The sequence below is a fragment of the Uloborus diversus genome, chromosome 1 (genome assembly GCF_026930045.1).
Source record: "Uloborus diversus isolate 005 chromosome 1, Udiv.v.3.1, whole genome shotgun sequence".
Classification (NCBI taxonomy): domain Eukaryota; kingdom Metazoa; phylum Arthropoda; class Arachnida; order Araneae; family Uloboridae; genus Uloborus; species Uloborus diversus.
The window spans coordinates 208215195-208238663 of record NC_072731.1 but is presented as its reverse complement, the minus strand read 5'-3'; the positions used below and the strand labels follow the sequence as shown (position 1 = coordinate 208238663).

At 35.3% G+C, this 23469-nt stretch overlaps 1 protein-coding gene across 1 annotated transcript in view; it reads right to left on the bottom strand.

Moving 5' to 3' along the window:
• LOC129234147 (uncharacterized) overlaps positions 1-23469 on the bottom strand; it is a 121357-nt gene that overhangs the window by 27084 nt on the left and 70804 nt on the right. Inside the window, exons 2-3 of the mRNA XM_054868046.1 lie at positions 13238-13482; positions 8456-8579 (exon numbers count right to left, since the gene is read on the bottom strand). Of these exons, the coding sequence (XP_054724021.1) occupies positions 8456-8579; positions 13238-13451 (338 nt within the window). The 5' untranslated portion in view covers positions 13452-13482. The remainder of the gene's footprint in view (positions 1-8455; positions 8580-13237; positions 13483-23469) is intronic.

Below are 23469 nucleotides of genomic sequence, written 5' to 3'. Positions count from 1 at the left end.
CACAAGCTTTGTTGTTGTTACACTGTTTCTTTTTGTATTGCCCGTATTCACCAGAGGATTCGAACCTCGGTTAGACAGCCAACCGACGGATCAATAAGAAAGCTACAATGTGTGATTCAGGCGTCTGACCGAGATTGGAATAATCTGGTGAATACGGCCAGGGCCCGATTAAGACATTGGGGATCCCTGGGGAAAAACTTTTTCGGGAGGCCCCTTTGCCATAGTCAAACTTTAAAAATTTAGCCATTCGCTTAAATAATTTCAGCCGTTTGGAGTCCCCTAAACAGCGGGCATGGCTTTGTTCGCTTACTCAGCAATCAGGCCCTAGATACGGGCGTTAATGCTAGGATTTTTGCGCGCTACTCGCAGTCATTCCTTCCATGAGTATTTTTGTTCCTTTCAGCGGGGAGGAGGGGGGGGGGGGAATGAGCGTAGACTATGGGAATTTTCGTTTCACTCATGATGCCTATTGAACACAGGACCAAGGCGGACCCATGTCAATTTGGGCGCCGGGACCTCCTCTCCCCATAACTATGGAATGTATACTACTCCGATCCCGAGCCGAGCTCTCTCAACGGCAGAGCCCCTAGTTTCTGACTAGGCTGATATGATCTCTCGTCCGGCCCTGAATGTACAACACTACAAGCGTGTGCGAGAAACAAATTACTAAAATGTGCGCAACAATTAGATGGACAACGATGGAAATGAAAAATTAATATCTTTTGAGGCAGATAATTTCAGAATATTTATTAAGTTTGCGTATTTCTCCCTTGTTAGCAAGCAAAAGGAAACCTCCACTTGACCCTCCCTTCCAGAACTTGACGGAGTGCTCTATTTTGCATATAACAGTTTTCATATGCACGTATACATATTGATGAGGATTTTATTTCCTCCAAAAGTGGGGCAATTCAGTACATTTTCAGTAAATTTAAAATGACTCAACCTTTTCCGAGTTTTCTTATGGGTTGAACTGTTGGGTGGTAGTTTTCAGATCTTTACTCAAAACATTCCGAGACTTGGCAGCATAGTTTCATGCAACAAAAATATGCAAACAAGAATTTTCTACTGCTTTTTAGAATAGAAAAAGGAAAAATACATAAAGAGAAAAAGAAAATAAGAGACTTCAAACCACTTTTTTGATCCTTAGCTATGTCGTTAAAGATCATAAAGTACGAGTACGTATTGAACACGACAGCGGCGACGCAAATACCAATGCATATTTTTGTTTAATGTTGCTCATATTTCTCTTTTTCTAAACGTAATGTCATTCTTGCGTAAATTCTGACAAACATTTCCAAGGAAATAAATTGGGATTATCGAGAAATTAATCGTGTATTATGTTCGAAGAAATTTCACAATACAAATTATTATCGATTTGTTTCATAACAAAACATAAACACAAAGAACGAGATAAATATACAGCGAAAAAATATATAACTATGCACTTAGACTTTTTTCCCGTCGGGAATTCAAACCGCATGTTTTGCAACCATGAGATGAAACGAAAATGCCCGAGAGACCTTTCTTTTGAGATTTTTGACCAGTGGCTAGAAGTATCTTTAAAACAAAAAGCACATAATTTATGTAAATGAAAGGAAATGAGGTAAGAAAATGTAGAAGAACATTTATCAATAAATAAAAATCCAAATTTCGGTTTTGCTAGTTACATGCAGGCCCGATGCATGGCATTTTGATGGTTTTTTTCAACAAAATGCATTGAAAAACAGGCCTTGAACTATTTTGGAAACACCCTAGTCTTACAGTTATTCATTAAGGCAGAGGAAAAATTAATGTCCTTTTGAGCATTTATTGATTATTACGCAAATATATTTGCACCTTTTTTTTTTTTTTAAATGGTATGGGGAGAAGTCTGTGCAGTATGTCCCAGCTCTATCTTACATGCAAAGAAATTTTCGTTTGAAGATCAAGAAACTCTGCAATTTTTTGCGCAATCGCGAAAAGACTGAGGAAAAGCAGAGCAGAGGATGCAAAATGAAAGATATTGTTGCATCTATTCTCAAGGTCAAACTGGCAGAAAAACTAGGTACTGTTTGTAATGCATCCCAGCATCTAGAAATTAAATTCTAACACCTTGTTGGCATTACTGAAGGAAGAAAGTTCAGTTTTTAAAGTACACATTGTGCTAACATGAAAGTAAAAGTACATTTGGAGTGAAACCATTATCGCAAAGCAAATGCAATTTATTATCTTTCCAACCCGTGAAACTGCAACAAGGAAAACAAGGCTTGAAACGTTGCGTAAAGGAAGTAGTCGAATTTTTATCAGTTATAAGAAAGTAACTGTCTGTCGGAATTAGTGATGTTTTTACCCGTCTCCTAGTCTTAAGTCAGCTGTTTCACTCGCAGCGAACTTCGTAACGCCATAAAAATAAAATGGGATATCCTTTCTCTCTCTGACACACACACACACACACAAAACCCTTGAAAATATTAAAAAAATTTTGGTTCAAAAAAAGAAAAAATAAAGTGAAACTAATGTGACTAACTTCTTATTCACCGACTTTGTTTAAAAGTATCAACAAAAACTAAATGTTCCAACCAATTTCTATTAAGTAAAAAAATTTAAATTACCGATTGAGGATTTATGAAATTGCTTGAAGCAACAGTTTGGTATTGTAAAGACACGAGATTTCGATATACTATTTAAGGAATATTGATTTATATTGACTTGAAACGAACTTTTCCAAATAGAGTTTTAATCATCTCATCTAAAACCACTAACAATCGAGAGCAATGAGAGCGAAACACCAATGAATTTGAATGTAGAAATTCCAGACACCGATAAGTGTACCTCTCAAAAATTTTTGGAAAACCAAGAAATCACTGTCTTTCCCATATCATGGATTTTTGGTTTAAAAATTTAGAGAGTTTGTAGAAAGGGATTAGCACTCGACTGGTATTGGAAAAAATGAAAGGTATTCCTTTTTTGGAGACAAATCTTGCCTTTATTAAAAATCTCAACATTTTGGACAAATTTCAATTTTCCTTTAACCTTAGGTGTCTCGACGGAGTCTTCAAACTTCACTAAAGAATACCTCATCCGGACGTAAATTTCCTCTAAAAGTTCAAACAAGTTTTAAAAATACAGTAAATAACCTCTTATTTGTCGAAAGAAGATGGCAACTGGACAACATTTTGCCCAATAGAGACCAGGAACGTGATTTCAAGTAGCCATTTTTTGAATCCCTTCCTTAAACTAAGATCTTTCGAGTTATCTTCTAAAATACTATTTGAAGGGTCTTCCTAATCAATTTAAAAAACAAAGATAAAAATCTTACCTTCTTAATAATCAGTGCATTACTTTCCAAAAGACTCTGGTTAAGACAAGAAATAATTTTAACTGTTTATGAAGACATTGGATATTTCAACCAAAAGCTCAACAACATTCACTAAGTTAAATAAATAACCTCCCTCTTGGGTAACTTATAATTCTAATATTGAATTCAGAGGCCAGCAGCATTGCTGGAATCGGAAAGCATTGTATTGCCTCACCTAAACAGGCAAAAAGTGATAGCAAAACAATGCGATGGAAAGAAACAAATAAAGAGCTGACAAAAAGAAAAAAAAAATGCATCACTCCGTTATCTCCGCTTGATTGTGCGCTGACGTCACATAAATCATTCCGAGCTGGATAAGGAGGAGATGAGAAAGGTTAAGCATTATTTGCTATTCTAAGATTTAAAAAATCTTAAATTAATTTTCGTCTGGAAAGTGAAAGAAACTGGTTTAGGTGGAGTAAAAAGCGTGACAACTATTTTTTTTGCAAAGATTTCTTTTTTTGTGTGTGTGTGTTAGTTTTAAGAATATTTTACTTCTTAATGATTGATGCTGCTAGAAATGTTGATCAACTTCTGCATTATATTATTGCTTAGAATTTTATTGATGGTTGGGAACAATGATAATTCGTAAATTAATTGTGTTTTCATGATTCAGTCGTACTTGAAATGCAATTAAATACATTCACTTAAAAAGCTATTGTTTTCTGAAAGACAGTTCGTTGTTCGGAAACTATTTCAGAAAATTTTGGTTTCAGTTTCAGCACGTGTGTTTTTTAATTTAATATTTCGGGCCTAATTTTTATTTTTCAAGTCAATTTTATTGTCTCCAACTTTATTTTGCTTCCAGTTATGAAAATCAAGACTCCCTACATGCATTTCAGAACAGAAACTTAGAGATCATAAAATGTCTTCAGAAGATTCAGTGATTCAAGTTGTAGCTACACAGGCAGGAACTCATATCGAAGATAAACTAGATCAACTAGAGTTGAATAAATATTTTTGTGTAGGAAAAGTAAAAACAAGAAACAGCAACGTACAAATGCACAAAAATTGAAGATTACTGCATAAACGAGTTTTGGGGTTGTAAGGAACTTTCAATACAAAATAAGTGAATTTTTGGATGAAAATACAATCGACAAAAGCAATTACATGTATGTATATGACATATATTATTTCTCAAAGGTGTTTTATTTTGAGGGAATGCCATAACTTTCTCAATTCTTTATCAAATTTTACAGATAAGATATGATTTTAAAAGATTTTTTTCACCACTTTCGTCAAAAAGTGAACGGTTCACAATTTTGATGTTTTGTAAAAAAAAAACGACTTTGTTTTGCATAACGCATTGCTTCAATGTACAGTATCCTGCAACGAAGGTCATTTCATATTAAAGCGTCGTACCAATAATGCGAAGATCGTGAGCTCGGAATAGTATGAACCAAAAAATCTCGTTTTAATGTCCCATTTTCTTCAGTAGAATTTTGATCCAAATTTTCATAAAGAGATAATCTAAACTCATTGGAGGTCCATTAGCTCAGTCGGTAAAAGCGTTTTACTAATAACGCTCCCCCAAAATGGCTCAAATTCTCCCAAGACCCGCCCCCCTCCCCCAGAATAGATAGTTTCTAAATAACTAATTTTTCTCAGCTGAATTCCCGAAAAATGTATGCTAACAAGTCAGGTGAAAGCTGTTATTCGAGAACTTAAAAAAACGTATTTTCGAACTCCTACTGCCGAGTGCGAATGCTTCACACCTATCAGCTAGTAAAATATTAATTTCCAAAATTCAGGAGGCAATTGGCCTTTTGACCCCCCTCCCCCCCCCAAATGACGAGCCTTTTACATTTGTACATACTGGCAGTAGACTATAACACTGCTTTCCAGCGTTTCCATTGGGATTTCCACGCTAACTTCAATCACGAGGACTTTGAAAGATCAATATATATATATATATATATATATATATATATATATATATATAAATATATATATATATATATATATATATATATATATATATATATATATATATATATATATATATATATAAACTATGAAAAATCTGCAACTGAACCGAGATTTATAGATTGAAAACTTACTAGGACTCGACCGATGCATCGGCGCCGATGGTTCAACAATTTAGCCATCGGCATCGGCTGCCGATGCTAACTTGTAGGAAACATCGGCCCATCGGCCTTAAAAACATCGAAAAGCCGATGGAATTGGCCGATGTTTTTGAAAAAAAAAAGGACCTTTGTTGTTTTACTTTTTAATACAAAGTGAAGGGAGTTATTGTTTTCAAACAAAATTGTTTACTTAAATTTCAGTATGAATTTCTATTTTAGTCACCCCTCAAAGAGTTTTTAATACTACATTCAGGTACCAAACAAGTTAATTATTGCATTGTTTCTTGCAGCTGGATGTACTTATATATCTCTTATAAGACATAACTCAAAAATGGTAAGCTGTAGAAAGGCTAGATTTTCGTATGTGGGATGTGCGCACGTTCCAGTTGTGCACTTTCCTTTTTGTTTTCGATCGGGTGTTCTAAAAAGCCTATTAACTGATTTTTTGTGGCTATTACTTATTTCAATGCAAAACTAATATAGCGTCTCAGACTGACGATCATTTGGTGATATATTGCAGAATTGGAGACTATGGAAACAAATATGAGATAACGAAACCGGTTTTGTTTCCTTTTGTTACATTCCCGTTGAACCGACGGTAATTTTTCAATATTTGTAATATGAACCACAGTAATGCAGTATTTTCTGTATCGGTTCGGCGGAGCTACAAGTTTGGGGCCCGTCGAAATACATTTTGGGGCCCTATTTCTCTATCACAGAAGTTGTAAAACATTTATCATAAGCATTTAAAAGGGTTTTTCTGCTCAATGTTTATGATTATTTTGAACTCTATTTTTTACGACTATTTTTTGTATTTCCGAGAACACTTGCGTGCCCCTCCTCCCACTCCCTCAATTTCTGAAATTAAACTCTGGTTGTACTTCTGAGTTGTTTAAAACTAACACCATTCATAAAATTAGAGATTTTTTTTTTCTTTCAAACTTTATCTATTGTTTAGGAAGAATTTTGAGCATTAATGTAAGAAATTGATTAAAGACGTTTTGAATGGTGACATAATTCGAAAAACAAAGGGACTTATGAATTTTTTCTTCGGAAGTGCTGAAGTAGATTCAAAAACTCTTTCGAGGCGTTGGTGGTAGCGGTTCTGTACTAAAAAAAATTAAGCCGAAGTTGGGACCGAAGTTGAACGTTGTGAGTTACTCCAAAATCAGAGGGTGACCACCCTAACCCACCCTCGTCGTTTCAAGCATTTCTTAAATATTTAGCGATTATTTATTTTGGTCAAGAAATGTCATTTTGTGTATTTTTTATACTTGTTTCACCTATATTTTGTAATGCGCCATCTTTATTGCATCATTAGTAGCAATCGATTATTCTTTCTGTTGTAAGTAACTATTTTTATGTATTTATATAAATCAATGAATAAGTTATTTTCGTTTTCATCATATGTTTAATAATATGTTATAAAACAGTTTCAAGGATTTTCTACTATGCAATTTTTTAAATTTCAGAAAATTATTGTTAAATTGAAGACTTTAATTTGAATTGTTTGTAGTGCTTCATAAAAGATTAAACAATCAAATAGTTCAATATTACGTGTACATACATCAGATCAAGTAATATATATATTCAGTTATTAACTTGGTGTAAATATTGAGTTTGTTTATTGTAGCTACGTTTTAAGAACCTCGCTCTTTTCATGGCTATTTCTTTTTTCTGCAATCTTTCCACTTTAATTCCACTTCCACTGTTCCTCCTTTCCACTGTTAACGATTTCATAGTATTATTCATAATTTTTTGAATGATTAAACAACATAATTTAATGTTTTTTAACTGTGTTTAGTTTACCTAAATCCATACATTTTTACAATATTACTGAAATTTTAGTTATTTGTTCAATCAAAAAAAAAAAAAAAAAATCAATTGGTTATTAAACAGTCTCTTTGTTTTTCTTCCTTTTTTTTATTTTTTTTTTGGCTGTTGTTCTTTGTCTTCCATTATACAACAGTCAAAAAAGGAGAAGCATAACTATACCCTATACAGATTGTACGTAGTACGATCCAAAAAGTTCGGTGAACAAGCTGTATAAAACCTTACCCGGAATACTTCACATCACCGAAGTACATCCACCTTCGAAAGGTTATCTTGAGGGGCTATGTACTTCTGCCAGTGTTCATATAACTTTTGGAAACACTCCTGGAAACCATTTTTCGCTACATTCTGTGATGCAGCTTCATCTTCTCCTGACGGAAGAAAGCGGCGTCCATGCAAATGTTTTTTTGCTGGGAACAGGTAAAAGTCACACGGAGCTAAGTCCGACAAAACGTTATGTTATTTGTTTGTCATATCAGAGTATTGACCAATCGAACCGTGCATCCTCAACATGAAAGTCGCCTTCTACCCCACGATGAAGTTAAAGCAGCAGCGCAAGAGGCCGTATAGGAGGTTGCGTTAAATGTCTTCCAGGAGTCCTTCTAAAAGCTATACGAACGTTGGCAGAAGTGCATAGTCGTTCAAGGTAACTATTTTGTTGATAGATGTACTTCGGTAATGTGAACTATTCACGGTAAATTTTTATGCAACTTGTCCTCGAACATTTAGATCATACTACGTATAAGTTTTCAACTTAATATTTCATAACTTTTTGAGTGACGTAAGTTTACGCGCATGAAGACATCACAAGAGAATTTGCGATAATTAACTAAGGAGGCGTTCAAAATGGATATTTCGGTCATCTATATGTTCTTAGGTACATATGCATGTACATAAGCGCCGAAAAAACTTGTGAAGTTTAAATTGGATGATCGTTAAATAAAAATTTAGATCGAAATCTGATTTTTTTTTTGGGGGGGGGGGGATTACAATTCCTTATTCGTAGAAAGGAAGTAAAGTGAAATGAATCAATGATCCTTTAAATCTCTGACAATCTTATCAATTTATTTATGTTAGATTCTTTTTTTTTTTGCCATCGGCCAACAGCATCGGCCATCGGCCATCTTTGAACAATCGGCCAACAATCGGCATCGGCCCATCGGCCAAAAAATGCCATCGGTCGAGCCCTAGAACTTACTCGATTCTTCGTCTAGACTCTTGGCTGCTGTCCGTGTCAGCTGAGGAAGTGGAACTTATTCTTTCACCAGGTTTCCTGCACGCCACGATGCCAGAATCCACATCGCTGTCTTGGGCGGCAGCACCTATAAATTTTAAAAGTTGTACTTTTTGGAAATGTGAAATTAATACATAATCAACGTACATAAAATACTCTAGTAATCAAAAATTATTTATAATCGGAAGAATTCGGTCGGAAAAATTTGCAGCCTCTAATCCAATTGAGAGAGTTATTAATTAAGCTTATGTCAGAAAATCGATGATTGTAGACTCGTTTAATTCTGAACGAACTCTTTGCCATAATGAAGACTCTGGAAACAAGCAAATGTTTTCTTCTCATTTAGATGGACGTCAGCCTACATGTTTCTAATGATAATCTCAAATATCCCTTCGGGCTGAATTTCGGACTTGGACAATATTTCTTCAGAGACGCACAGAGAAGCATAGTCGATAATGAGGACAACTTATGCGCTTGTAAATGGTAGGTATGATTTTAGAGATAGTCATATTTGCCACATCAAACAATATCACTGCACGCGACATTCTTTGAGCATGTAATTTCCGGCTATTGCGACAAGAACTAGCCCCTTTTAAACAGTGTTTCTCCAGAAATGAAAAAAGTGTGTATCCTAAGTTTACAGAGCTCATGGTAAACAAACCTTGAAAGAGATTATTCTTTTCAGTTTGTGTTTTTCTGCTATCTCGTATCCGTTGAGACAACATACGGTTACAAATTCGCAAATAAATTGCAAATGTGCCACCAAAGCCAAGTAGGGTATCACTAATTAATAATATTTTATGTACCACTGTCGTTTACACTTTATGTCTGAATCAAAATATTGTCATTTTTGGAAAGCTATGTTGTATTCTATTTACATTGTCCGCTATCGTCGGATACAATAAGTACAATGAGTATCACTTTTTGTAAAGAAAAAAAAAAGACATTGATCTTGCATCTAGGTACAAAACCTCACTTTGTGAAATCTACAACGAATGTTAAACTTCTTATCTGTGTTAACGTCCGTTCTTAAAGCAAAAGGATTGAAATAAGATAAAATTGATTAAAGAAAAACTATAGTTAAGATTTATTTAACGATAGTTAGCTGACAAGACACACACAGTAGCAAAACTTAATTCTAACACTCAAATTAAATCCAGTAGTAAAAATTTTTAGGACCCGTTAAAGAAATTTCATTTCAAAAAGCGAGAATTCACAAATGAGACGGTGAGAAGCAAAGGGCAAAACTAAAAATTTCGAGATAACTGACGCAAATGTTAGAAGAACCTCTTCTCTGTTATGGGGCAATTGGCAATAAATAGTATTAGTAGCTCTGGTAGGTGCTGCTGTCTTACACAGCAAGATTTAGGAAAAAATTTCAAAGAATGCCTACCTACGAGCTAAACTTTATAAAGTTTTGAGCAAAACGCGTTTAAAGTTCACTTACATCCCTTTTCTTCTCACTGCCTCATATGTAGCTTCTATGCAAACATAGCAGCACATTGAAACCATTACCCTTACAGAAAGTTCCTCTCAAAACATGTAATTTACAAAATTGTTGTCTAATATCTAGCTCTCAGTTGCATCATATCCGATACCGATTCTAAATGAGAAATAAAAAAAGAAACAAGTAAATTACGTCCCATAACACAGAACTTAATTTTTGAGATTAAACAGGAACGAAGTTTAAGTTTTAAAATATGCTGACCTGTCAGGAAAAAAAAAGAGGAACTTCATATTTGTCAAAACTTTTCAATCAAAACCGACTATATTTAACATAGTATTCACTAAAAATACTTAACTTCGCTTATAGGATGAAATTTATCTAGATTATAAATCAGTACTGAAGTCAACTGCAGTGGACAGTTTTTAGAACTAATTACAACGAGGAAGAAGCCCTTAAAAGGAAGGCTTCGAAAAGCGTGAAATTCGTTAAATATAAAAAGCCGCTACGTTTAACTCATTCAGCAGCAGACTGCGAACCTTCCTTATGCCATTATGGAATCTCTGCCTTCATTGTTAATGGCTGCTTTCGACATTCCTGGATGAAAGGGAAAGTGAAGCAGACAAAAAGCGGCGCATTTTTTGTTCTTAATTAAACCGCCTGAAGCAGGCAGGCACTAAGAGTCACAACATCGCTCCAGATGTCGCTACTGCCAAAAAAAAAAAAAAAGTCGCTCAGGTACAAAAACCAGCTAACCTTGGCATCAAATTCTTTTTGTGGGTCACTTATCGTCCACAGGTTAGCGTTTAGAATTTAAGGCGCTGTAAATTTCGAGAAATAGAATTACGGAGGCATTTTTCTTTTTCGGTTTCCCTTTTGGAGCTTTACGACGTGCGGTATTTTCTCATTTTTAATGGCAACAATGGGCGATTGTGTTAACACTTTTTTGAGTTCTGAAAGCGAATGTGCCATTATGGAAGACATAACTTTGCAGTAATGAACAGTGCTCTTCCACATTTTATGAGTTCCTATTTTTCATAGGCGATATCTTCAAAAGTACATTCCGGTGTTTTTAAAATTCAAGCAGCGTGTGTAAAGCTTTATAAATTAATCATGGAGCTATTTTTCTCTTCGAATGCTGACAGACCGAGTGTTTGCAGAATTTTTCCAAGAAAGGTGGAATGGTTTTTGTGACTTTTTTTTTCTTGTCTTTTTGGCAGATCCTTTTTAACTCAGTACGAAATTGTCGAACACTAAATAACAGATGAATAAATATTCATTGTTTTGGAGGTCTTTGTTTTTCTTCTGCGGACTTTTGCACTGTTTCTTCTCAAGAAAATGCGTTAAAATAACTTCTCGGAAAAACAAAACAACGTAACGGATCTTGTAAATTTTGCACTCAATAGCAGTTGATTTCTTTTCAGCACATTCTACCGCTGCTAAAATAAACTGAAATTGTTTTAAATTTAAAATTTATTTTTTTAAAAAGATTTATTCCTTTCTGACCTACATTCAATGAACATGGACTATATAAGCTCAAATTTATTTAATACTAAAACATTTACGAGTTTAAGCACTTTAAAGTACAAAATATAAAAAACGCGTAAGTACATTGGCAATCGACCTCTGAAGAAATCGATTGGAATTCAAAAAAAAACGATGACAGTCATCGAAATCATTGTCCTTGCACATGTCAATAGAGCAGAGAGACTTTTTCTGCAGATTTCGCTACGTACTTCAGACATGTCTCGTAAAGTCTTCACTTCAAGGTTCGCAGCAGCGAGGAGATTGTTTCCAGGAAAAAGTGCCATTGTTGTTGCATCTCCAGAGAATTTGTTGTCCCTCCTTTTGTTTTCCCATGAAGCGTCATGCATCATTAAAGTGCCAAAAATGAAAATTGTTAACAAGTAGTTTTCGCCGAACTTAAGTCACACTTAGGGCTAGAATAATGTGCCATGAACTAAGCAGGAGCTTATTTGTAATTTCATGATGCATCACCGATTGGAAAAACAAATACTTTGAGAGTAAATTCTGCCTTACTAGTAATTTGCAATATGTTTTCTATTGCAGTGACCGCCGCTTAAATGAGTCATGCTTGTTTCAAACAGTTTTGATTCAATAAAGCAAAAATGCTCAGTTCCTTTTTTAAATATGGAATTATAAGTACAATTTAAGAGCTTTATTTCATCTTCAATCAAACAAGATAAAGTATCATTAGAAAGTATCTTTTACTCAATATATTCATTCCTTTATTATTTAAAGTATTTTATCGTAAAACAGTATGAAAAAGCAATTACAAAGCAAAATTTAACTTATAAGCTTTGAAAACTGTGCCTGCTGTTGATTGCTAAACAATAGGTAGTAATTTAGACACTTTTTTCAATGTCATAAAATTACCTTTAGTCCTCAGAATTTGCATTGCTCCAATGTTATCTTACTTGTGACAAAGACCAGAGTGCAAAAGTCCTGTCGACAACATACGAGGCAGTGAGAAGCAAAGGGATGTAAGTGATAAAATTGAAAATTTGGAGATAACCAGTACAAATGGTAAGTGAACCGCTCCGTTTTCGTGCAAGAGATAGTACTAGTAGCCCTGGTAAGTGCTGCTATACAACATGATTTAGACAAAATTTCAATAAAACACTCTAGGACCGGAACTATAAACGCGTTTTACTCAAGACTTGAAAATGTCCACTTACATCCCTTTGCTTCTCACTGCCTCATTTGTCTTTCTTTGTCTCACTAGTTTTGTTTAACTTTTCCCGAGAAAACAATTACTAAAAGAGTGCAACACGCTGCTTCCCCCTCTTTTCACTATTTACAACAAACGTTTTACCAAAAGGGGAACAAAAAAAGACTGCGCTCATAATTTGTGTAAAATTATACCAGTTACTTTCACCTGGAAATGTAACATCACTTCAGTCACTCTTTAACATTTTATTTGGGACATGATAAACGAGATCTTTTCAAACGAGTCCCCTTCTAGTTGGACTTGAGCTGGACCAGATCCATGAAACCATAAACTGTCACCAATGGCTAGTTAGATGGGATCAAAAACACAACATTAGCTTTCTACTGGGTAATCGACTTTTAGTTACTGTTTTAAAAAGAAATTACAGTGAAACCTGTGTAGGTTGACACTTTGCGTTGCAGTACTTAAGAGGTCAACTTCGACAGGTGGTCTACTTATAGAGGTTGATACATGATATAGGACTAACTCTGTACCTGACAGAAGCTGTCAGCTTAGACCAGTGGTCAACTTTGAGGTTTTACAGTACTTTTACCAAGAAAATTGATTTTACCTTTGAGTACATCTCCGTATTTCCGTCTTAGCAGGCCGGATCCGGCCTTACGGGGCTTTCCACCCTCTTCCGACATGTCGTCTTCCGCGCCATTGGCGTCATGCTCGCAGGCACTGTCCGGGCTTGGGGGGCGCCGGCCAGCGCCGCCACTCTTGCAGGATCGCGCTCGAGACGATGGGCGGGGCCGGGACTTGGAGGGCGGAGCCACCTCCATAGACTACGCCAGACCCGCAGCAAAACGTCAACTGGGAAAAAAAGAAAGAAAAAATAAATAAACACAGTACTTTAAACGTAACAACTAATGAAAAAAAAAAAAAAACACATGGACAAAAAGTGAACGAATAAATTAGTTTGCTAGAAAACTTTTAGCATATCCTTTTCAACTAGCGTAGACCGGCCACTGAGTGGACACTTTAGCGCAATTTCATTTTTAAAATTTCATAACATCGTTAAAAACAAGGATTTTGTACATGACAGCGAAAAATGTTTTTATTGATATATCGCACACCTAATACAACACCACCACAAGTCGAAAATTGTCGATTTTGAGTTACATGCATGTCTTGGTGCATTTTTATTAATTATGTTAAAATGGAAGACAGCCACAAACGAAAAAAAAAAAATATCCTCTTTTTTGAGATGTGTCAAAAGTGTGTTACTATAAAAATTTAAGCTAAGGCGCATTACATTTAAATTGATTTTTCTCGAAAAGTAGTTTTTGCAGATGTGGCAGTGTTGTACTAGTGTACAATATGTTTTTTTTTTAAATTGGGAGAACTTGCGCGGTTCTGCGTCAGTTTTGGTTGAGGAGATGGGAGTTTGAAATGAAAACAATTTTACCAACCCAGTGAATGAGCACCTTCCAACCAATGGACAAACACAGCCTTTTTTTTGGGGGGGGGGGTGCATAAAAGGTACTAATGGCAATAGCCAACCAATAAAAACTTTTAGAACTTTTTTTTATAATGGCAAGCTGTTTATTAACGGAGGGAATTTGTTTTGGAGGGAACGCTGTTTATAAACGTTCATTCACTGCTCGGTCTACGCTATATGGCAATAAAAGTTGGAGAAGGTGTGTATGAAGAACAGCTTCATAATGTCTTTGAATAATATTCATCTAACATCACAAAAAGGCTGTAGGAGGAATGTGTTCTAAAATACTCTGTTTATTTGCGATTTCCTGTTAGGGTAAAAAATTTTTTACTTGTAAGAAATGATCAAAATATTAATGAACACTAAGTATGTACTCAATGCTATTAAAATCATTTCGAGAAACGCTTTTCTTGTCAGCGGACTAAACGATTGGTCAGAAAGAGAAAGTGTGGATCGTGGCATTTCAGAATGCGCGTTCAAGACTAGCTTCAGCTTTTAGCCCTTTTTTTTTAGCCCTAGAAGTCATAGATCATTGATCAAGTAATTTTACCCATTGGTATGGATAATAGGAAGTCTAAGACAATGTTCATAAAATGTCTGCCTGAATGTTGACATTTTTTGTTAACTTTTAAAAATATATTTCTAATATTAAGACGGAAGCAATCTATTTTTAACCTTAAACTTACTAAATATTTCTTACAATACAATAAGTTTCATAAGCCACACATAAGTATTATATATAACTAACAGTATAACACAAGGTAAACTCATCTTATTTATTCCAATCATTCCTTCAAGTATTATAACACACATAGCTCTGATTGGAAGAAGGGATTGATTATACTTTGACCCTAAAGGATCGAAAAATTAGAAAGTGAGGTACAAAAACTATTCAGTTGGCGTCTGGGAGTTGCCTTTTGTCATCGGGCGTTTTCAACAATTGGATCAACTTCACTTTCCTTCACGTTCCTTCTAACTCGACGAATTTCGTGAGAATTCGGGTTGGGCTCAACTTGACTAACAATTCAATAACGGCGTTTTGGGGTCGGGAGGATATGAAATAGAAGGACTCGCCTATTTGAAAATGAAACAATCCTAACACATGTGACAATGTAACAATTTCGTTTAAAATCTTCATATCAATATTTTTTTCGGAAAAGATCAGTAGAATTAATTAGATATGTCGGAGTACGATTCTTTCCTACTGTTTGTTGTTGCAGATTTTTTTGAGGGGGGGGGGGAGGATAGTAAATGCTAGGCGCAATCCCGATACATGTTATGAATCCACCAAATGCTAGTTTTTTTTTCCTCGCGCTTTTTACTGCTTTTGAGTTCCAACCAGGAATAATCCTGGTTTGATTGATATTAATTTTCTCGAATATTGATATTGGCACCAGGTAATTTCGATAAAATCTCTTAACCAGAACCTCCAGCTCAGGCGGTGTTGCAATACTCGAGCATGCCCCCCCTCCCCCAGTGTATTATTATTAGTCAAGTTACTTTGTTCTATGTCTAAAGTAAGTTAATTCAATAAATTTTCCCTGAATTCCACAAATTATTTTTAACGTTTTTATTGTAAAACATAGAGATGCCGTTTGTGGATTTTCCTTTTTTTTTCTTTGTTCAATAATCATTTCAAACTAAACTTCAAGCTCAAACTGTTAGACGATTCCCGGTAATTTTCAAAAGTTCTTCTCCAAAACACCATTTGTGAAGATGCTGGAATAAAAGCCTTGGGCTGTGGCTGCTCAATAAAGATAATTTCTGGCCAATTTACATGTGACACTGCCAGACAAATAACCATCGAAATCAGAATTCTAATCGTTCGTTGACAAGATTCGAACACCGGCGCCGAAATCACTTCCAATCTGTGGGTCAGATCTGAACTGCCCCCTCGAATTCCAAATGTCTAGACTTTGATACATTGTTACCATCCCAGAAAAGCAACTCGGGAATGCAAGCTAATGCGATCTTATGCAAAATAGCACAGTTCACGCCCTGAAGAATACTACAGCAGGACAGAAAAATTCCGACTTCTTTTTGTATTCTTCATCTTCCCTTCCCGTCGAGTTCTGCAAGAACCCAACTTCCACAGTGACCTTCGAATAGAAGAAATCGACAGGACTGGAAATGTTCCTTCAGATTACAGGGATTGAATAGCGTTGAATGATTCTGAAAGTGAGTTCGCGGACTTCAAAGGGAGAATCGGCAACAGAAAGGTTCTTTTTGATCAACGGGTTCGTCATTTTGATTTAGCAAATAAGTTTACCATGCATTGTAACCCGCTTTCATTAAACTTAATTATGAACATTAAGAAACTTTTGTTTTAATTTATTGACGAAAGTAGATTAGTATGATATTTTTATAGGAAGAAGGTTATCAACAGGTGGCATGGTATTCCATGTTTATTTTCTGTTGATGTAAAGGCGCTACCATCTTTTATTGGAAGATCGCGTGTGAAATATTAAAATTTAAGAGAACATGCAAAAATGAAGCAATGGTACGCCATGGCAAAGTGCACATTAAATATCCTTTGAGGTAGCAGAATATGAAAGTTTTCTAATATCGCAGGCCGAAAAATCTTTAATGAAATCTCTTTTCTCAAAATGTGACAAAATTGAAAAGTTCTTTCCTACACAGAAAAATGATTAATAAGACTCTTTCAGCTATTAGGATGAACCAAATGTGAATTTCGCCCCTCTCATATTCCGTGTAAAATTATGCAAGAAACATATACATTTACATATACAGCGTTTTTAAAAAGAGTTCGACAAATCGCACCCCGGCAACAAAAGTGACACGACAAAATTTTTGGAACAATATAGTACAATAGACCCTCGTTTTACGAGGGGGGTTACGTTCCACGGAAATGCTGCGTAAATCGAAACTGTAAATTGAGACCTAATACTAGTGTTAAAATAGGGGTTTGGTTCCGTAGATAACGAAATACTTAATTCTAATGATGACTAATTGTATAATAAGTTTAACGTATACTTATATCGACTTTTATGCGCAACATGCATAAAAAAAAACAAATTAATTTCGTGTCCTGTTCATAAAGAGGAGCTGGCTATGATAGTCTTTCGGCAGTTATTAAGAATTTTTCTCTAATTCTTTGCAGAGTATTAACGCATCCGTGATCACTTGCGTCACACATTCCTAAGATAGAATCTTCCTTCGCTAACAAATAAGAGAAATCATTCGCGATTGTCAAAGAATGGCTCAAAATTTTCAGTGTGAACGGTTTGGCTGTGTGTCATCGATGTCAGTATCCTCGTTGGTTTTGTCCTCTTTTGTCACTCCTAAAAACTCTTCCAGTGAGTGTGGAGCTGTGTGAGTTTAATACCTTTACTTCTGGAAAGAGTTCTGGAACCAATCGCATAAAATGTCTCCGGTGGCCCAAGCTTGATTATTAGCACGCCAAAATGCAGTTTATTCCGTCGGGTAATCTGCAATCTTTAGGAGTTTGGATTTTGAAAGAGCGGAAAATTGTATCTGTTTGCATTGCTGCATCCGTGTAAAACCGAATCTTATCTTAAACCGCGTATAATCGAAACCGCGTAAAATAAACCCGCGTAAAACGAAGGTCTGCTGTACTAACTATCTACATTTAATGCTTTTTCTAACTCGCACGCAGTTAGCTTCCATCACTAATCCGAGATGGCATAAAAACGATGTGATCGAAAGCGACACCTCACTCATCATCAAAACTTCCTATTTAGAAAAAAAAAAAAAAAAAATCGAACTTTAAGTATGGATCATTAATCTACACAAAGAAACTAACCAGTAAACATCACATCATATTTTTTCTTACATACTGTAATATTTGCGACTTAATCACTTAAAATTATAATTGAGTAAAACCTTGATCTTTTCCAATGCTGTTGTTTTGAGTTGTGTCACTTTCGTTGCTGGGGTGCAATATGTTGTAAATGTCACAAGGTGTTCGGAAGGATTTTCTTTTGTAGCATAAAACAGGAGAGTTGTACTTGCAATTTAAAGCAATCGGAATGTACTACTGCTTCAGGTCTGCACTTAGTGAAGTCATTAGATCAGTTGCCTTCTAAATTTGCCGTAAGAGATCTTAGTCGAAGTATGGCGATTCATTAAGAATTGCAGTGGCCGACCAAGTACTATCTCCAACACTCCAGCAAACGCTTCTATTCTAGTAGTATTAGTAGTTGTTTTACCACATCTCACAGCTGACAATTCACAGCTAACAATGATTTAAGAGACATTGTTTGTATGAAAGTCAGTGATTACAGCTGTTTTAAAAGAGCGAGGTTCTCTAAACTATGTTCACAAAACATGCGCCATTTGATAACGTCAGTCTAGTGTTTGGCTAGGACAAGAATAGACTGGCGCCAAGCAGACGGCAAATGTGAATACAGTAGAACCTCGTTTATCCGAATAAAGCAATCCGGATGATCAAAAGTCCGGATAGTCCGGACGTAATAAGCAAAGCCAATCCTAAAATAAGCAGACTTACGGTTCATTAAAGCAAAAAACTAGATTTTGTAGCAAAATTACATCGAATTGTTTGAAAGACTAAACATATCAAAACAATTCACATACTTTCTAAACAAAGAACTGGTCCGATGTTTTCTGGTTCAAATGCTTGTGTCGTTTGAATAAAGCACGGTCGATCTAAAACCCTAAATCGCAGCTGAAGTAGGGACATGTCCAACATCTTGAGGCTAAATGCCGCTTATATTTTCTATTTTTGTTATGATGAACTAGTCCATTTTGTTTTTTGATTGTGATGCCTCTTGATTGTGGATTAACATGGAGTTAATGTGAAATTACTATTAAGAAGCAAAGCACGCTACATTATCATAGTAGACAAGCGAAGAAAGCGGCGTTTAACCCAAAGATAGCGGACATGTCGCTACTTAAACGACGATTCAGGGCTTTAGGTCAATCTCACGCTTTCCTTTATGATTGAAATTCAGCTGCAGGGGTGTTTGTTATGTTACCACAATTTATTGTAGAATCAGAAGATCGCAAATAGCCATGTAAAGACGAATTTTCAATCTCGCATCTGCCAGGCACTAACCAGCAAACAGATTTGAAAAAGTACTTTAGAGGAAAATAAAATCAAAGTAAATAAAAACTTTATCTCTCCAGAAAATAGAAATGTATGAAGTTTTTTTTCTGTATGTGACGCAAAAACGACTAAGTAAAAAATAAGTAAATAACGAACGAGAAATTACTTTGATTTCGAATAAAAAAGGTTCTAGAGAACGAGTACCGAACACTCGGGCTACTTTAGCCCTTGGTTCCTTCTTTGGCCCAAATTCAGAAAAAGGTACAACAGATAAAAAGATACAAAAGATAAAGATCTGTCAACCTTCGGGAAAACATTTTTAAACATACTTAAACAGAACTTGCTAGAGAGCATCCCAAGTACTCGGTACCAAGCAGTTCGATAGCTCGAACGCTCGATTCGCTCTGCTCAAGAAGCAACACTAATGGTTCGGCGTTCCTTGTGCTAACGTGTGTCTACATAACCTTTCAAACTTTTGCATGTAGAAGCAGTTCAAAATCAGCTAAGAGTTTATTAAGTACCTATTTATGAACACTATTTAATACTTTACGTAGTAGTATAGTTGTACTTATCATTTCTGTCAAGTTTTTTATTTTAAAGTGTCACAATAACAACCTGTCTCCTAACCTAAAAATTACGACCTAATTTGACCCAGCATAAAAACTTGAAAAAATCCGCCAGAGAGATTTGGAAAAGAAAAGCCAAAAGTGAAACTCGAAGCAGGAGAAACATAAAGGGAGAGATTACAGGCTCAATTCATTAAGGCTCAGTTACATGGCTTTTATTACAGAAGATGAAGCGGAACTGAAAGTTGTAGGTTTAGAAAAAGTTGACCCAGTCTTACAAATTTTGTTAAATATGTTGGAAAGTTGACGGAATTTAGTTGCCGTAGAATGGCATGGACTCAGGTTTCATGGGAGAGCTGTTGATGTGAGAGAAGAGCTAATATTGAAAGCATATAACGCACCAGCAAGTTTTGGAAGTAGCCAACAATTTAAGGTCCTTTGTTCTGTTAATAAAATTATTCAACCTCCAAAACTAAGTAAAAAATAATTATTCGCTGTCGGTAATTTCCGAGACAATAGCTAGGTATGCACAAACATTTTAAGTGACTCAAACTTCTTTTAAAATGTATTTTTCTTTCAAATAGTTTTTCGTATGAACACACTGCTCTCTTTGACTCCAATTAGTTCTACAACGATTTTAAATAAGGAAAACCACTTTCAGCCGAAGTATTCCAAACACATGGGTAACATTGTCTCAAATAAAAAGTAATTATAAAGGGAAAAATACTTGGAAACAAAATAATCACAATTCAATACTTAAGAGATTTTTAGATGCGTAAAAAAAGTTTCCACAGCTTGTAAATATAATTACAAAATTTTTGAGAAAAGAGGAGAAAATTTCGAAAATGTAGACCTAAGTAGCCCACAGTATATGAAGATTCAAATTAAGAATAACCACAGCCCTAATTATTCGGCTGTTAGAATAATTAAATTTTTCCTATAGTCTTTCAAAAAAAAAAAAAAACCTTCTTGGTGCAGTAGTAAATTTATAAACTTTTTGGATCGGTGAAACAATTTTATTTATGAAATATTAGTTCTCAATATCGTTCGAACTCAGCAACGTGTAAACGAAGCAGGACACGGCAGCTGATTCAAAAGCATCTACGACGTCATTCTCCTGGCGACACATTAAAAGTTTTGCAACATTAACCTGTTCATAAAGACAATGCCTTTATTAACCCATAAGTCGGGTTTATTGTCTTTTCACCTGACGCATCTTCATTAATGATACTTAAGTAGTTGATGATTCACTGTTGATGTCGGCAACAACCTTTTCGAACCTCCTATGCACAAGAAAAAATACAATCACATGACCGTCTTGTTTTAATCTTCAGTGGTTTTAATCAGCAATGTCTCCAGCTCGTCGGTGCTGCTTTTAAATATTAGAAAGTTATTTATGGCTAACAAGTATTGAGAGCAGATTAAGTATGCTATTGGTGAATCGAGACCAATGTATTTTAATTTTGTTTAATGAGCTTGCTCAAAATAGCCACATATTGAAATCAATTACTCCTGGTGCATGAAAGCATGTTATTGAGAAGTTAGCGAAAAGGGGGGAGGAGAAAGAAACATTTATTATTTTGCTGTCATTGAGTGCTACGAAAACAAGAAAATTCGAAGGACATCGAAGTATTGTTTTCTTAAAAAATATTTCAATAAAATGTTGCATATTTATGATAAAATAACCAATTCCATGTTTTATTGCTCGGTTATCTCGAGATATTGCTTACAAATATGTATTGCATGCTCATGGTATTTTAGATATTAATGAGCAAATTTATAATATTACTAGAACCAGATGGGTTTTTTTCTCAATTTCAATGTAAAACCAAAGGCGAATAGTCATGCAAAACTGAGCACATGAAGTGAAATTTCGTTTCTGGTTAGAAACATGCCATAGAATTGCTAGCTTTAATTCGAAAAACTGAGGGTCTCTTTAAGAAGAATTTCCTTCAAGAAAAATTTATAAATGACATACTATACATTAGTTTAAGAATTGACTTATGTGTCTGATTTCCTGTATTCACTAGTATTCCAATGAGAAGGAATATTTAGTTTTTTTTTCTAAGCTGGACATAAAGAAACAATATGTTTAACCAATTCACACTTCCCACAGTTTAGAAAATAAAGATGGCAATGGTATTTTATTTCTTTTAGTAAAACAGAACACAGAACTAAGATTTATTTTTGTTTTACTTTAAACGAATTAACTCTTAAATCAATAAATTATAATTAAATTATTATAATTGAACTCTGAATAAATCTTCACATTGACAAAATATTTAGTCATGTTAGTCCTTAAATGAGTTTTGTGTTTTGAGGTAGACAATTTTTTTTTAAAAATATGGCAAGTAGCAGGGCCTTAGATTCTAACAAACGTTTCTAGTTCAAAGTGGCGAAAGGAATGTTTAATGGTTTGGGGATATAATTTAATACACTTTCAAAAAATAATATTAAGTATGGAAGATGACACTTTAAAATATAATAGAGGAAGAACTATGCAGGCCCGACGAGAGGCCATGTCAGCCTAGTCGGAAATAGGGGCCCGGGCCTTTTGGGGGGGGGGGAATGACACTGACGCAAAAAAGGAAAGAAAGAAGAAAAGAAAGAAAAAAAGAAAGGAAGAAAGAAAAAGGGGGAGAAAACTCCGAATTAGAGAAAACTTAAAGATTAAGTAAAATTGACTCTTTTGGTACTTACTGTTGCGGCACTTAAAATTGAGAATTGCTTCCTGATAAGCAGTTTTGGTTTCTTTTTCTTTAACCTCTTGTTTCCTTCTTTTTCCCCCATTCTCCCCCTTTTTCTTTTCCTTTTCTTTTTTTTTGGGGGGGGGGGGGGCGCCTTGCCTCTCTGCGGCCTTGGGACTATGACACTTAACATTATTTTTAAGAATAAAATATGACACTTTAATGAAAAAAAATGTTCACAAAGTTAGAAAATTGGTTGCGAGCAGAATTAATTTGTATGCGGGATCACGGAAACTTTGTTCCAACACTTTGTCAATTTTATGTTAACTTTTAGACATAAAACGAAATTTAGACTGACTACGCATCAAAAACTCCTGAAGACAGTAAGGCTTCCGCACTTTTGTTAGAAATTAGCGCCTGATGGCAAGGAAGTGAATTAGTGACCTCACAACGAAGCAAAACGTCATCGTTTGCAAGGTGCCGGGTTTATTTTCCCATCAGAATCGATATCAAAACTGATTAACTTGTTTCCACTTCACGCCCTACAGCGGCACATCAAAACAATGGGTCCAGCATTTGGTTCTTTGAACCCAGCGACCCCAAACAAGTGTTTTTCAGTTTCGAACCACGCGGACAGTGACACCAAATAATGTGACCAGGTACAACCCGGTAACAAGCTGAGAGGTGGCTACAAATAGCCATACATTGGAAGCTGCTTTTTTTTTTCCCCTCTCGAATTTCGGGTTACAATGTTGCTGAATGCAACGCGTAAAAAAAACGAAAGTAAACAGCGGTTCTAAAAGTACTTTTCGAAGCTTTTATGTGATGCGTGCGAACGCTCGTTAACCGGGGGTTGAACAGCTTAGTTAACCGGCAATTTCAAGTAGAAAGATCGGATCTTTATTGGCAGACTTTTTCAATTCGCTTTTTGATTTGCTAACCGTTATCTCCAAATCTAAATTATTGTTCTTCTTTTAAGTACTTAATCGGTCACACGAGCTGACATAATAGAAACTTCCTTTCATTTCAAATGCAAGGATTGCGTTCGACATAATGAAA